The sequence below is a fragment of the Lathamus discolor genome, chromosome Z (assembly GCF_037157495.1).
Source record: "Lathamus discolor isolate bLatDis1 chromosome Z, bLatDis1.hap1, whole genome shotgun sequence".
NCBI classification, from domain to species: domain Eukaryota; kingdom Metazoa; phylum Chordata; class Aves; order Psittaciformes; family Psittacidae; genus Lathamus; species Lathamus discolor.
In genome coordinates this window covers 110,344,071-110,356,857 of record NC_088909.1, presented here as the reverse complement: position 1 = coordinate 110,356,857, position 12,787 = coordinate 110,344,071, and the positions used below count along the sequence as shown (strand labels likewise).

Here is a 12,787-nt window from a genome sequence, read left to right as displayed (position 1 = left end):
GACATGTAGTCTAGGTCCTGCCATGTCTAGAAAGGATGGACCAGGTGACCCTTGAGCTCCCTGGGATTCTAATGTCTGTTGCAAACCAGAAGCATGCGTTGTTAATCGGGATGTGTAGCCCTTACTCAGTGCTTTTCAGCAGCCATCTGCAAAGCCACATAGAGCAGCTTCTCCTATTTTGCAGGTGGAAAGGCCATCTCAAATAATGCGAATAGTCTCATCAGTCCAGAGAGCTCAGGTAATCATAGGTCTCTGCTCTCCCTGCTGGGTCAAACTGGCAGAATGATTAAGAGATTAATTTCCTGGTCTGCTGGTGTGGCCCTGCACAAGCAACATAGATTTTTTTCTTTACTACTTTGACCCATCTTTGAAAAATTATCATAATAGCACATTCAGGATTCCAGGATTAATTAAAGTGTGTTATTAAAGGTTGTGACACTGTTGGTTTGTACACCTGATGTGAGAGGCAAAAACTATCACATCGGTGAGCTCAGTGAATTTGAGCCATCCAAAACCATAATAAGTCCTTTTTTAATAGAATAGTATCTCAGAAGAGGTGGTCAGAGCTATCAAGTATTTATAAAGTATCTGAGCTCCTGTTCCTGGAGGCAAAATTCCTCTGCAATGAACACGAAGTCTGCACAAAAATGAAAGTTCAAATGGGAACAGGTTTGCCTTCAGCAGAAATGGATTCCTCTGGGATAAGGGGCAACCGAACTCCTCTGAAAAGAAGCTAGTGGTCAATTAACATGTTGCTGGGGATGACCCCTTTGCTGCTGAGAGCTCTGAAGGCTTCAGGTTGGTCTAGAAGAATGGATAAGGCTCATACCAGGCTGATAAGTGGCTGGGTGGGTGAGCAGACTCCTTGAGAAGCATCGTCTCACTTCCCCTAACAGTCAGGTGAGTGATGCACTAAGAATGGTACTGTCTGTTGAGACTGAAGAGTTTCCTTAATCCTACTGATTTCCATCTTCTTCCAGTTCCTTTCATGTCCTCACAGTAAAGGACAAACAGGACAAACAGGGTGCCAAGTAGCACATGCTTCAGAGTGTGGTCGTTCCTTTGCCTCTCTCCAACTAACACTCGTGTTAGGCTTATGACTTAGAGAACCAGCAAGCAATAATAAAATCACAGAATGGTTTGGGTTGGAAGGAACCTTGAAGCTCATCCATCTCCAGCCCCCTGCCACAGGCAGGGACACCTCCCACTAGAGCAGCTTGCTCCAAGTCCCTGTGTCCAACCTGGCCTTGAGCACTGCCAGGGATGGGGCAGCCACAGCTTCTCTGGGCACCCTGTGCCAGCGCCTCAGCACCCTCACAGGGAAGAGCTTCTGCCTGAGAGCTCATCTCAGTCTCCTCTCTGGCAGGTCAAAGCCATTCCCCCTTGTCCTGTCCCTACAGGCCTTTGCCAAAGCCCCTCTCCAGCGGCCCAGCCTGTGGGACACATTGCATTTCAACAGAGCGACAAGGCTGGGACCTGTGAGCATCTGGGGGCGCAGACACATCTGACACACAACCTGTAGCTGCAAAGAAGCCACTGGCTCTGCTTAGAGGTGAAAAAACTAGTATGTGGTTCTTTTTCCCCCCAAAGTGCTTCAACGTGCATGCAAAAGGTGGCACTATAAATTGCTATTTAAGAGCCAGCACTTGTTAAATATTATCATCAACACAAGTTAACAAGGGCAAGTGTAGAGTCTTGCATCTGGGGAAGAACAACCCCATGTACCAGTACAGGTTGGGGGTTGACCTGCTGGAAAGTAGTGAAGGGGAAAGGGACCTGGGGGTCCTGGTGGATAGGAGGATGACCATGAGCCAGCAATGTGCTCTTGTGGCCAAGAAGGCAAATGGCATCTTAGGGTGCATTAGAAAGGGAGTGGTTAGTAGGTCAAGAGAGGTTCTCCTCCCCCTCTACTCAGCCTTGGTGAGGCCGCATCTGGAATATTGCGTCCAGTTCTGGGCCCCTCTGTTCAAGAAGGACAGGGAATTGCTTGAAGGAGTCCAGCGCAGAGCCACAAAGATGATTAAGGGAGTGGAACATCTCCCTTATGAGGAGAGGCTGAGGGAGCTGGGTCTCTTTAGCTTGGAGAAGAGGAGACTGAGGGGTGACCTCATCAATGTTTACAAATATGTGAAGGGTAGGTGTCAGGATGATGGAGCTAGGCTTTTTTCAGTGATATCCAGTGATAGGACAAGGGGCAATGGGTGTAAACTGGAGCATAGGAAGTTCCACGTTAACATCAGGAAGAACTTCTTTACTGTAAAAGTGACAGAGCACTGGAACAGGTTGCCCAGGGGGGTTGTGGAGTCTCCTACACTGGAGATATTCAAGGCCCGCCTGGACAAGTTCCTGTGTGATGTACTGTAGGTTACCCTGCTCTTGCAGGGGGGTTGGACTAGATGATCTTTTTAGGTCCCTTCCAACCCTTGGGATTCTGTGATTCTGTGATTCTGATTCCCAAATGGAAAGAAACTCCTGCCTCCCAAAGGAGACAATTTCCAGCAACTCAGCACTTAGGACATACTTCAAGGATTTTATATGTATTTTTAGGTTTTTAGTTTCTAATTATAATTAAGTTTTAGATTAATGGAAAATCACGCATGGCACTGGCTGGTATTTCATGGGAACAGCCATGCTTTGCCTCTGGGCTATCACTACTAGTCAGGCTTCGCTGACACCTTTGCTCCTGATTGCACTGGTATTTCATTTTTACAGTTGATTTAATAAAAGGAGAGGAGCAAGTTTTGTTTGCCTGACAAAGCTTTGGAGGCTTTGCAGAGATTAAGCTGTCAAATGTGTTACCCAGGGTAATTTCTATGTAGGGTGCAGGTTTTTCTCCCCTTCTTTGCTCCTTCCCAGAGCCACCTGCAATTTATTTGGGGGTGGATTAAGAGCTGGAAATGAGAGATATCTGCGATGCTGTCTGTCCTCCCATCTGGCTCTGGGGTGGCAAGGGGGAAAGGTGCCAGAGGGGGGAGTTTCACCCTCCCAGAGGATGAGCAGCAGAGGGTGAGATGCCGCCAGTTATTGCTTTAAAGAAAGGCTGTGGGTGCCCCTGTGAGTGGCACAGCCTGAAACCACGGCAGTAGGGATCCCCAGTATGAGTAAACAACCGTGGCAGAAAATAAACTCCCGCTGAGCACATTTTCTGCCTCCTTAGTTAATATGCAAAACACCTTGGATGATAATGAATAGCAATAGTGATTAATTAGGAATACTTTGCATGCACATCGTCCTTCTCAGGCTCAGAAGGTGTCTTATAAACAGGAACTGGAGCATAGGGTGATCCCTGTGGGATGGGGGGAGGCAGTGTGGCCATGGACCAAGAGGCTGGGGAGTTTGGGGCTGTTTCTGTCCAAAAAAACATTCCTGATGGTGGTGTAGGTTAAAGCAACACACACCAGTGCCCAGGAGCACACAGTGTTGACAGTGGGAACCCAAACCCACCTTCAGGCAGGAGACAAGAGAAAAAACCATCCCTGGATCATTCCTTGCATGTGTTTCCAGTGGGATCATATGCTGCTTATCCCTGCAAAGACGTGTCCTGGCTAAGGACACCCTGTTACAGCCATTCCTTGCACCCCAATATATGGCGATCCCTATTTGGGAGGGATGGCAGAGCCTCAAACCACCAAGGGGCACCTGCTTGGGCCTTGATTACCCTTCTACCATGAGGGAGGAAGAAGAATCAAAGAATAAAAGGGAAAAGAACCCAAAACCAAACCCAACAACAAATATGGTGGGTGCTTCAGTGGCTCCCTGCTGCTGCAGGGGGCGGGACCAGAGTGGGCTCCTGGTGACCATGGGGAAGAGGCCAGGACTGGGGAGGGGAAAATGTATGTAAAAAGGGGTTTATTTTAAAAAGAAGTAATAAAAGCCGATACAGGCAGTGAGGGAAAGCGCTGCTCCCCTGCCAAGCCGTGCCGATCTGAGCCCGAACAGTGCTGAGCCCAGCTGAACTGAGCCCGAACCAAGCCAAACTGAACACGATTAGTACTGACCCTGGCCGAACTGGGCCCTTGCAGAGCCGAGCCCACTAACAGTGCTGAGCCCGGCCGAACTCGGCCCGAACAGTGCTGAGCCCAGCTGATCTGAGCCCAAACTGAACCGAACCGAACCGAGCCCAGCTGGACTGAGCACGAACAGTGCCGAGCACGGCAGAACTGCGTCCAAACAGTGCTGAGCCCAGCCGATCTGAGCCCAAACCGAACTGAACCTAGCTCAGCTGGGCTGAGCACGAACAGTGCTGAGCCCGGCAGAACTGCGTCCAAACAGTGCTGAGCCCAGCTGATCTGAGCCCAAACCGAACCGAACCGAACTGAGCCCAGCTGATCTAAGCCCGAACCGAACCGAGCCCAGCTGGGCTGAGCACGAGCATTTCTGAGCCCTGCAGAACTGCGTCCAAACAGTGCTGAGCCCAGCCGATCTGAGCCTGAACCGAACCGAGCCGAGCCCAGCTGGACTGAGCCCGGCAGAACTGGGTCCGAACAGTGCTGAGCCCAGCTGGTCTGAGCCCGAACCGAACCGAGCAGAGCCCAGCTGGACTGAGCCCGGCAGAACTGAGTCCGAACAGTGCTGAGCCCAGCTGGTCTGAGCCCGAACCGAACCGAGCAGAGCCCAGCTGGACTGAGCCCGGCAGAACTGAGTCCGAACAGTGCTGAGCCCAGCTGGTCTGAGCCCGAACCGAACCGAGCAGAGCCCAGCTGGACTGAGCCCGGCAGAACTGGGTCCGAACAGTGCTGAGCCCAGCTGGTCTGAGCCCGAACAGTGCTGAGCCCGGCCGAACCGAGCCCGAACAGTGCTGAGCCCGGCCGAACCGAGCCGAGCCTGAACTCACCCCAGACGGGCCGAACGGAGCCGGAGGGGGCCGAGCGCGGCCGCACGGCCCCATACCTGAGCGGGGCGCGGCAGAGGCGGAGCGGCGCTGCCTCCTCCTCCTCCTCCTCCTTCTTCTTCTTCTTCTTCTTCTTCCAGCGCTGCCGCTCCGCCTCGTCGCTCCCTTCCCTGCCCGCGCCCCGCCGGACGCGGCCGTGTAAAGGTCGCTCGGGCCGGGGGTCGCTCTCTTGGTCCGGCGCCGCCGCTCGCTGCCTGCCAGCCCCATGCCCCGCGCCTAGCGCCGCCCGCCCCTGCCATGTCCGCCGCGGAGCTCTACACCAAGGTGAGCGGGGCGGCCGGGGGTGTGTGTGTGTGTCTGTGTGCATTTTCCTTGTGTTCTGGGGTAGGGGGGCCCCAGCCGTGGAGGGGACCCGCAACTTTTCCCTGACTCGTCTCTCCCCTCTGGGCTTCCCCCGCTTTCGGCGGGGCCCCGATTTTCCATAGGGAGCAGAGGACTTCGCCCGCGGGTCCGGGTTGCGGCAGCGTTGGCCTCGTTCTTGGTGGGGTTCCGCCACCTGAGCGGGCTCCAAACCGCGCTCAGCTTCCCCAGATCCCCACGGAATAGTTTGTTTCCTATTCCTACAGCTCCGGGTGCGGGGAGAGGGGGAAAACCCGTCCTTAACAACTGCTGTAAGTAACCGGAATGCTCCCGGTGCCTGATTTCCGGAGTCCTTTTCGTTCTGTGGCTCGGGTAAAGCCTTCGGCCGTGGTACTGCCAAAGGCACCCGCTTCCTGGTGGCAGTCGGGGAGGTGGCATGGCTGATGGGATGGTGGCCTCGCAGGGTGTCGCCCGGTTTGCATCCAGCTGCCCTCCCATCGCTTCCCAGAGAGAAACACGGATTTGTCCTAAAAGGTGGCTGGTTGTGATGACGGGAAGCTCGGGTGCTTGGTTTTTGAGCGGAGTTTGAAACCTAGATAAGATATCACTTATGTTTTCTTTCTCTTTTATTATTCTGTGGCTGCAGGGTACTCAGGCAGGGCACAGGGTATTCCAGCTCCTTGGTCAGAGCAGGATAGGGATACATCCCGCACAGTTCAGGGCTTTCTACCCCCTTCCCAGCATGAGGTTTGTGTCCAGAGAGATTTTTGCCGGTTGACTTGGCTTGATGAAAAAGCTCCTTGCACGGTATGGAGTGATAACTGGCACAGGGAGAGAGCCCTGTGCCTGTGCTCCACATCTTCCCAAGGCTGGGGAGTGCTGTGGGCATCCAGGATGCAGGGAACGTGCGTACTAAAAACCATCAATAATGCTAAGCAGGGGCTCATCGAGCAAAGTGTTTGGCTTCAGAATGGGTTTTGCCGCAATAATGAGAATTTTAGTGTTTTAAATTCTCCCTGTGACCATGGTCGGTGCGGGGATGCTGCCAGATTGGTACCAGCCCTCTCAAGGAAACACTTTTTGTCTCTGTGCCAGCTCCCCAGGTTTAACTTTGGGGTAGATTTCTGCTTCTGTAACTCATTTTGTGGACAGCCTTTATGTAATATTGGGGTTTGCCGCTTAGTTTTTTTTTGCTGTTGATACCAAACACGTGCAGGATGAATTGTGAGTCTGGCAGCTCCTCCTTTGAACCTCTGGGAATTAAAGAAGCCCCACTGGACCGATGGGGCTGTCTGTGGGCGGGATGACCTCCATCCTTCCTGGGAGCACTTCAAAAGCAAAGTCTCAGGTTTGGAAAACCTTTTACCCGTGGCAAATCTGATGAGGAGCACAAATAAAGCCGTGGCTGAAGTGCTCTGATGTGCCGACCGCAGCATCTCTTCGGATGAGTGCATGGATGTGATGGGAAGCATCGCTTGGGAGGAAGGAGGCTGGCTGCGAGCGCGGTGTTATCCCTAACAGCCAGGTTAATTGATTCTTAACCTGATGATCGGGTAATTAACCCATGTGGTGTTTTTATGCAAACTTGGTTAGCTTTATATTCATATCCATTTGTTGAGTGGGTATATGATGCCTGCCGGGACATCATCACTTGTGATCCTGGTGCTGTATAGGGACTTTTCAATGAGGCACTTGTGAAGTGATGGGTTTGGTGACAATCTGTGCCTGTCATTAATTTCTAATTCAGTTGAACTAACAATAAAGATTCTTGATGAGAGCTAGCCCTTCTACTGGTGTCTGTCTGTCCTGTGGGGACAAGCTGGTGTGGTGCAGCCATGGACGGTGTCTTGAACCCATATGGGTCATCTGTGGGGCTGACCGCTGGTGTTGTGAAATTTAGGACCATCCTGCTGTGCTTTCTTCTGCAGAGGGCGTCTGTGCCAGCTTTGGGCTTCGAAGCAGCAGGAAAATATGTGACTTTGAATATGTGAGAAAAAGAACAAAAAAGGCTTTAACAATTCAACAAAACCAACAACCTCGTGCTTAACCTGATGGTTGCCAGTGGCTGATGGAGGACCCCAGGACGAAGCAGATGGGGCTGCCTGGATCGCCTGGTCGGCAGGGTGGGCATGAGGCTTTTGGAGGAAAAGTATATGGTCCGGCTTGCTAGAATTAATACAGGTGTATTACTAAAAGCCTACAGATCCAGTGTGAGGGGTTGCACTAGCACAGCCACAGTGGGGGTCCTTTGGGACCTTCTTTGGGGTCCTTCCTCCTCTTGCTTGAGCTGGGATGAGAGAGACTACTGGGTAGCCACTTCAGGGCAGCTGAGTGGGACCTCTGAGGTCGTCCCACCTCTCCTTCCTGCTGGGCTGCAATGGGAGCAGGTATGTGTTGTTTAGAGAGCCCTTAGCTTCCACTTGATGCCTGCAGAGCTCTCCTGGGACTCTGTGGGACACACAGCATTTCCTTGGTGCTTAAGGCCATGTTTGTTAAGCGATGCTGGTGATTTTGTTGTGCACTTAAACTAGAGAGGAACCCATCATGGAAACCCCAGCAGCTCCAAGTTGCTGGTGGAGGCTCTTTCCATGTGATGTCTCGCTTGTGCCCCTTTTAAGAGCAGGGATGACTGATGTTTAATAGCCCCCATCAAACAAGATAATTAACAGCTTTGCCTAATTATGAGCATGAGAGTAGTTCCAAAACTGCATCAACCTTCAAGCACGTAGGACTCCACTTGTGTAAATAGTTACAGGGAGACCATTAGAATACTATTCTTACTCCGGATGCCGTACCTGGGGACTTTGGGATTGCCTGGCTATGGGGTTTATTTTGTTGCAGAAGAAAACAGGATTTTAGTGTGACTTGTGTCCCAGCAGTAGAGCAGCTGTATGGTGAAGGGTCATCCAGACCTGGTCCTGGAGCCACTGGCACCAGTGTGTGAAGGAGGAGTAGGGGATGTAATGGTGTTAAGGACTCCTGCTAGAATCAATGAATCCCAGACTGGTTTGGGTTGGAAAAGGACCATAAAGCTCATCCAGTTCCAAACCCTGCCATGGGCAGGGACACCTTCCACTAGAGCGGGTTGCTCCAAGCCCCATCCAGCCTGGCCTTGAGCACTGCCAGGGGTGGAGCATTCACACTTTCTTGGGCAACTGCTTCCAGCACCATACAAATGTCTTTCTAAGGCTGCCTGGGGCCCCTCCTGCTCCTGCCATGTCCCTGGGTGTCCTGCTACAATGCCCTTTCCTTCCTGTCCAGCCAGAGCCTTTCAAAGAAACCTGTTGCTGACGTAGCTAAACTACAGCTAAGGTTAACTGCAGTCCAGCCCTGTGCAGATGCCAGCTTTACTCTATAATGAGATAAGGGGGATGCTGTGCTCCTCTGAGGTGGGTGCTGGGAAGGATGGAGGGAGGACATGGTCCCTGGATGATGCTGTCTCCAGCAATGGTTTGATGGGCAGTATTAAACCAGAGATCAGACCTGTTTGCATGTCTAGCCTTTGTTATTGTATTGAAGCTCTTCATATGACTAAACTATAACTGGTTTTGCTTCTGGATGTTCTGCTGTCTTAAACGTACTTCTTGAAATGTGTTAATTGAAGTGTAGCCTCTGAACCTCATGTGAAATGCTGCTTCTACCAGGTTAGGGAATGAGCTGTGCCTTTCTGCTCCTGGGGTGCTGCTCAGCTCCAGGTAATGCTCCTCAGAAGGTCTGCATGCCCTGGGTGAGCAAAAACCAGGGTATTTCTTTCTTTTTTTCACCCCCCCCGCTTTGCAAAGTGACTGTTATTTGCCAAGTATTTTTTAACAGATGATAGAACTTAATGCATTAAAAGATCCTCTTCTAATGGCTGGTGTTGGGTATAGAAAACTCTCTGGTTTTCACTTAAAGTTGTATTAAATAAAGTAGCTGGAATGAATTGGTGGTTTCTTACCCTGGGGAGAAACTCTTCAAAAGCAAATATTGCCAGTGCGATCACACAGTGATTGAGTCAATGAATTGGCATAAACCTTCTGGCATAAAACCTCTCTGAAAATGATTTATCCTTCAAGGCTCAGGGAGGATTCATCCCTAGTCTGTGCCTTTGTGCTGCTTTGGGTTGAGCAGCAGCGGGGAAGGAAAGAGGAGATTTTCTGTATGTTGAGTAGAGAGAGATTTCTGGGAGTAAGTGTTGGCAACAGGGAAAGTCTGGGGCTCAGTCCCAGGACATCCATGGGACCACTGGTCCTGAGCTCCTGCCTCTGCTGTTTGCAGCTACTGTTAGGAAAAAGTGGGTTATACTTGAAGGTTTTGCTTGGTTTGGGTTTTTTCCTCTTTTCCTCTTTATTTTAGACTATGAGAATGTGCATGGGTCACACCACAGAGGGCAGGGACAGCTCGGAGGCCATGCTGGGGACACCTTGCTGAAGGAGCCGGATCCATTGGCATCCCCAGGCTCTTCCTGATCCTGCCTCCATATGAGCTGCAGTCGTGGAGAGGGAATCAGTGAGATGTAAAATATGATTGCTCCAGCCAGCTCCCTGCGGCTGGGGACCGTGCCAAGGGCATGGCCACCTCTGCAGCCTACCCTGGACAGCATGGAGGGGATGGAAGCAGAGTCCAGCCTAGGGGCTTGAATACCATTCAGTCCAGTGAGTAGGTGCAGGGAGGTGCGTGCTGCTGGTTTTGTGTTCATTGCCCTCCCTTGATAGGCAGGACATGGCTAGAGTTTGCTCTGTGCTCTCTCAGCATTGTGCAGGTGCATGTCCTGCTGCAAGGCACATTGTGCCAGGGACTTTGCGCTGCAAAAATAATCAGGTTTTGTCTTCTGTTGGTGCAATTGTTCATCTCAGCTGGGCATTTAATAGCACCTGTGCTGGGGTTAGAGGACAGCCACTGAGCTAACAAACATGGAGCTCAGTGCAGGTGCTGGGGCACAGCCCAGAGAATTATTCCAGCAGGGATTGAATAGCCTGATTCCTGCTTTATGTGCTCTTGCTGGTTGGGATTAGTCAATTTGCCTTTCTAAAATACTATTTTCAAGAATGCCCACCTCGATTCTGCCTTGATACTGTGTTAAGGGTATGAAATGTGTATGTGGGGAATCCCAATACACGTAAGCCAAAGTTGCAGAAATTTGCTGGTGAAGGGTGGATATCTATGTGTGTATGTGTGTATATATACATATGTATGGTTATATATATGGTTTAAGTTGCTCTCAGTTTGCTGTAGTGCAGTGCAGCTGTAGACATGTTGATATTTTAATTTGCACACCAAGTAGTCTGTAGCTCTGGCCAAAAAAAGGAGCAGTGTACCCTTACTGCAATAGCTGTACAGAGAGGAGTAGTTTAACTTTAGCATGAAGATGGACTTTGGACCTTCCGAGTTAGTCGGTGGTGTAATAAATAGCAGGTAGTGAAGTCGAAGCCCTGAGTAGGGTTGTTTTTTTTCGGCATTATTTTGTGCTCTTTGACCTGTTCTGCAAACAGAGGCATTTTGTGGCTGTTACAGGAATATCAGCATGAACTACAGTTCAGATGAGGAAAACGACTGCTTTTACTGCAGCAAAACCTCCAGCTTTGGCTGATACCTGGAGCACTTGCAAACCGTTTTAGTGCAAAATTCGTTATTTAGCAATGTTATTGTTATTCCCTGTGAGCTTTCTGTCTCTTGAGTGGGTTGTGTAAGGCAATTGCCCTCAAATGCCCCTGGCCTGCTGCAAGATATGTCTTGAGGGCTTGGGCTGGCTTTTGTCTTAGCCTGGTCCTCCAGAAAAGACCAAAGGGATAGTGGCAGGGCTTGGAAGGTCCAGGGGTTGATGGGTGATGGGCTTTATGTAGCCTTCCTTGTCTGAATGCTCATTAACATGATATCCAGGGCTCAGTAAACTCATCAGTTTTACTAATGAGTCTATTAAGGATTTAGTATCTCTGCTCTTTGCCTTTGCTGTGATATCCAGAGGATTTGTAGAGGAACATCCCAACAGGGAAGAGCCTGCAGCCTGGAAATGTGACCTTTTCTCCCAGCTGTGCACTGCTTTTGTCCTTGATTTGCTGTGTCTAAAGTCTTCTCCAGCCAACTGAAACCTGTGAGTCATGGGAACGGGTTAAACGTGTCAAAGGCTGGACTATAAGACTACAAGAACTGTAAGCATCATAAGTCCATAAACCCTTACTATAAGGAACATAAGCCCTTAATGGCAAGTTATGGCCCCAGATCCATGGCTTGGTGTGATGTGCTGGGACAGTGGTGCAGGTTCTTTATCAGTGTGTGCTCCTGATCTGCTGTGACAGCATCCTTCACCACTTTTAAGTATTAGCTTTTTAGTCTGGTTTTTAGTCTTTTAGCACTGTCTTTTAGTCTCCCACATGTGTCCATACGAAGCTAGTAGCCCTTTTAGGACATTCAGACCCTGCTGTGGCAGTTACAGCAGATGACACACACGGTAAAGTGTAAGTAACATGTCTTGCTGCCCTTCCATTAGACCAGGTTGCTCCAAGCCCCATCCAACCTGCCTAGGGATGGGGTGGCCACAGCTTCTCTGGGCACCCTGTGCCAGCACCTCAGCACCCTCACAGGGTGCTTCTCTAATGTCTAATCTAAATCTCCCCTCTGTTAGTTTAAAGCCATTATGTTCCTATATGAGTACTGATGGGGTGGTTTTGTGCTGTTTGGGTTCTCGGTATTGATATGCTCTAGGTAATGTGGCTTGGAGACGTGTGCTCTGTCTACTTGTCCATCCTGCCTTTTGGATGTTCTTGCTGGTTCTCATCCATCCTTCTGCCCATGAGTCTCTGTTTGCCACGTGCTCCCAGCTTAACTCTTCCTTGAGGACACATCTTTTGCATGCCTGAGGTTGACCAGCATTTTCAGCTCGTGACCACTTCCCATGCTGCTGAACCATGGGCAGCCCTGTGGGTCTGGTGGGCTCCATGAAGGCACATGTTTCACTTGGTGAAAGCCAGGGATTATCTCAGTTGATCCCTACCTTCACCCTTCCAGTGAGTCACTGCCCAAGCTCCATTACGATAGCCTCATTGAGGTGTGAGGCGCTGGTAGGATGTGCTAACCACCATTTACAGTGCTGTTGGGAGCAGGATGTGTTGTGGGTGAATCACAGCCGCTACTTATCAAAATAACACCTTACATCCTGGGAACATGTCCTGGTGAGTCACCCCTCTTCAAAGGAAAAAAGACCCTTAATGTGTTTAAAGATAGCTTTTTAGAAGCCATGGAGGACAGTGGTGGGAATGTCTGGTTTCTTCTGGAAGCCCCACAGTGACGATTTCGGGTGGCTCAGGCAAACCAAGTTCCCAAGCAGGCTGGATGTGAGCAGCCGACATGTGCCTTAAAAAGTAGGTGTTGAAAACTGTTTTAGAATCTATTCATTTAAAATAAATCTGATCCCTGTGCCTGCTGTGAAAGCTGGTCCTTGGTGCTACACCCCATGTGAGCAGAAAGTCAGTGTAAGCATATTTCAAGGCAGCGAGTGGATGCGGAGGTACTGAGATGATGTAAGCTATAATTTTCAACCTAATTAAGCTGAGTAACTCCTTGTGGATTTATGCCTCTTAATTACTTTTAGCGCTGCTAGCATGGGTGCTGTGGGTATTG

General features: G+C 50.3%; 1 protein-coding gene across 3 annotated transcripts in view; it reads left to right on the top strand.

Moving 5' to 3' along the window:
- The first annotated feature begins 4,977 nt into the window (after positions 1-4,977).
- MYO5B (myosin VB) overlaps positions 4,978-12,787 on the top strand; it is a 157,490-nt gene continuing 149,680 nt past the window's right edge. For all 3 annotated transcript variants that reach the window (XM_065663542.1, XM_065663541.1, XM_065663543.1), the window contains exon 1: positions 4,978-5,155. In XM_065663542.1, the coding sequence (XP_065519614.1) occupies positions 5,129-5,155 (27 nt within the window). In that variant the 5' untranslated portion in view covers positions 4,978-5,128. The remainder of the gene's footprint in view (positions 5,156-12,787) is intronic.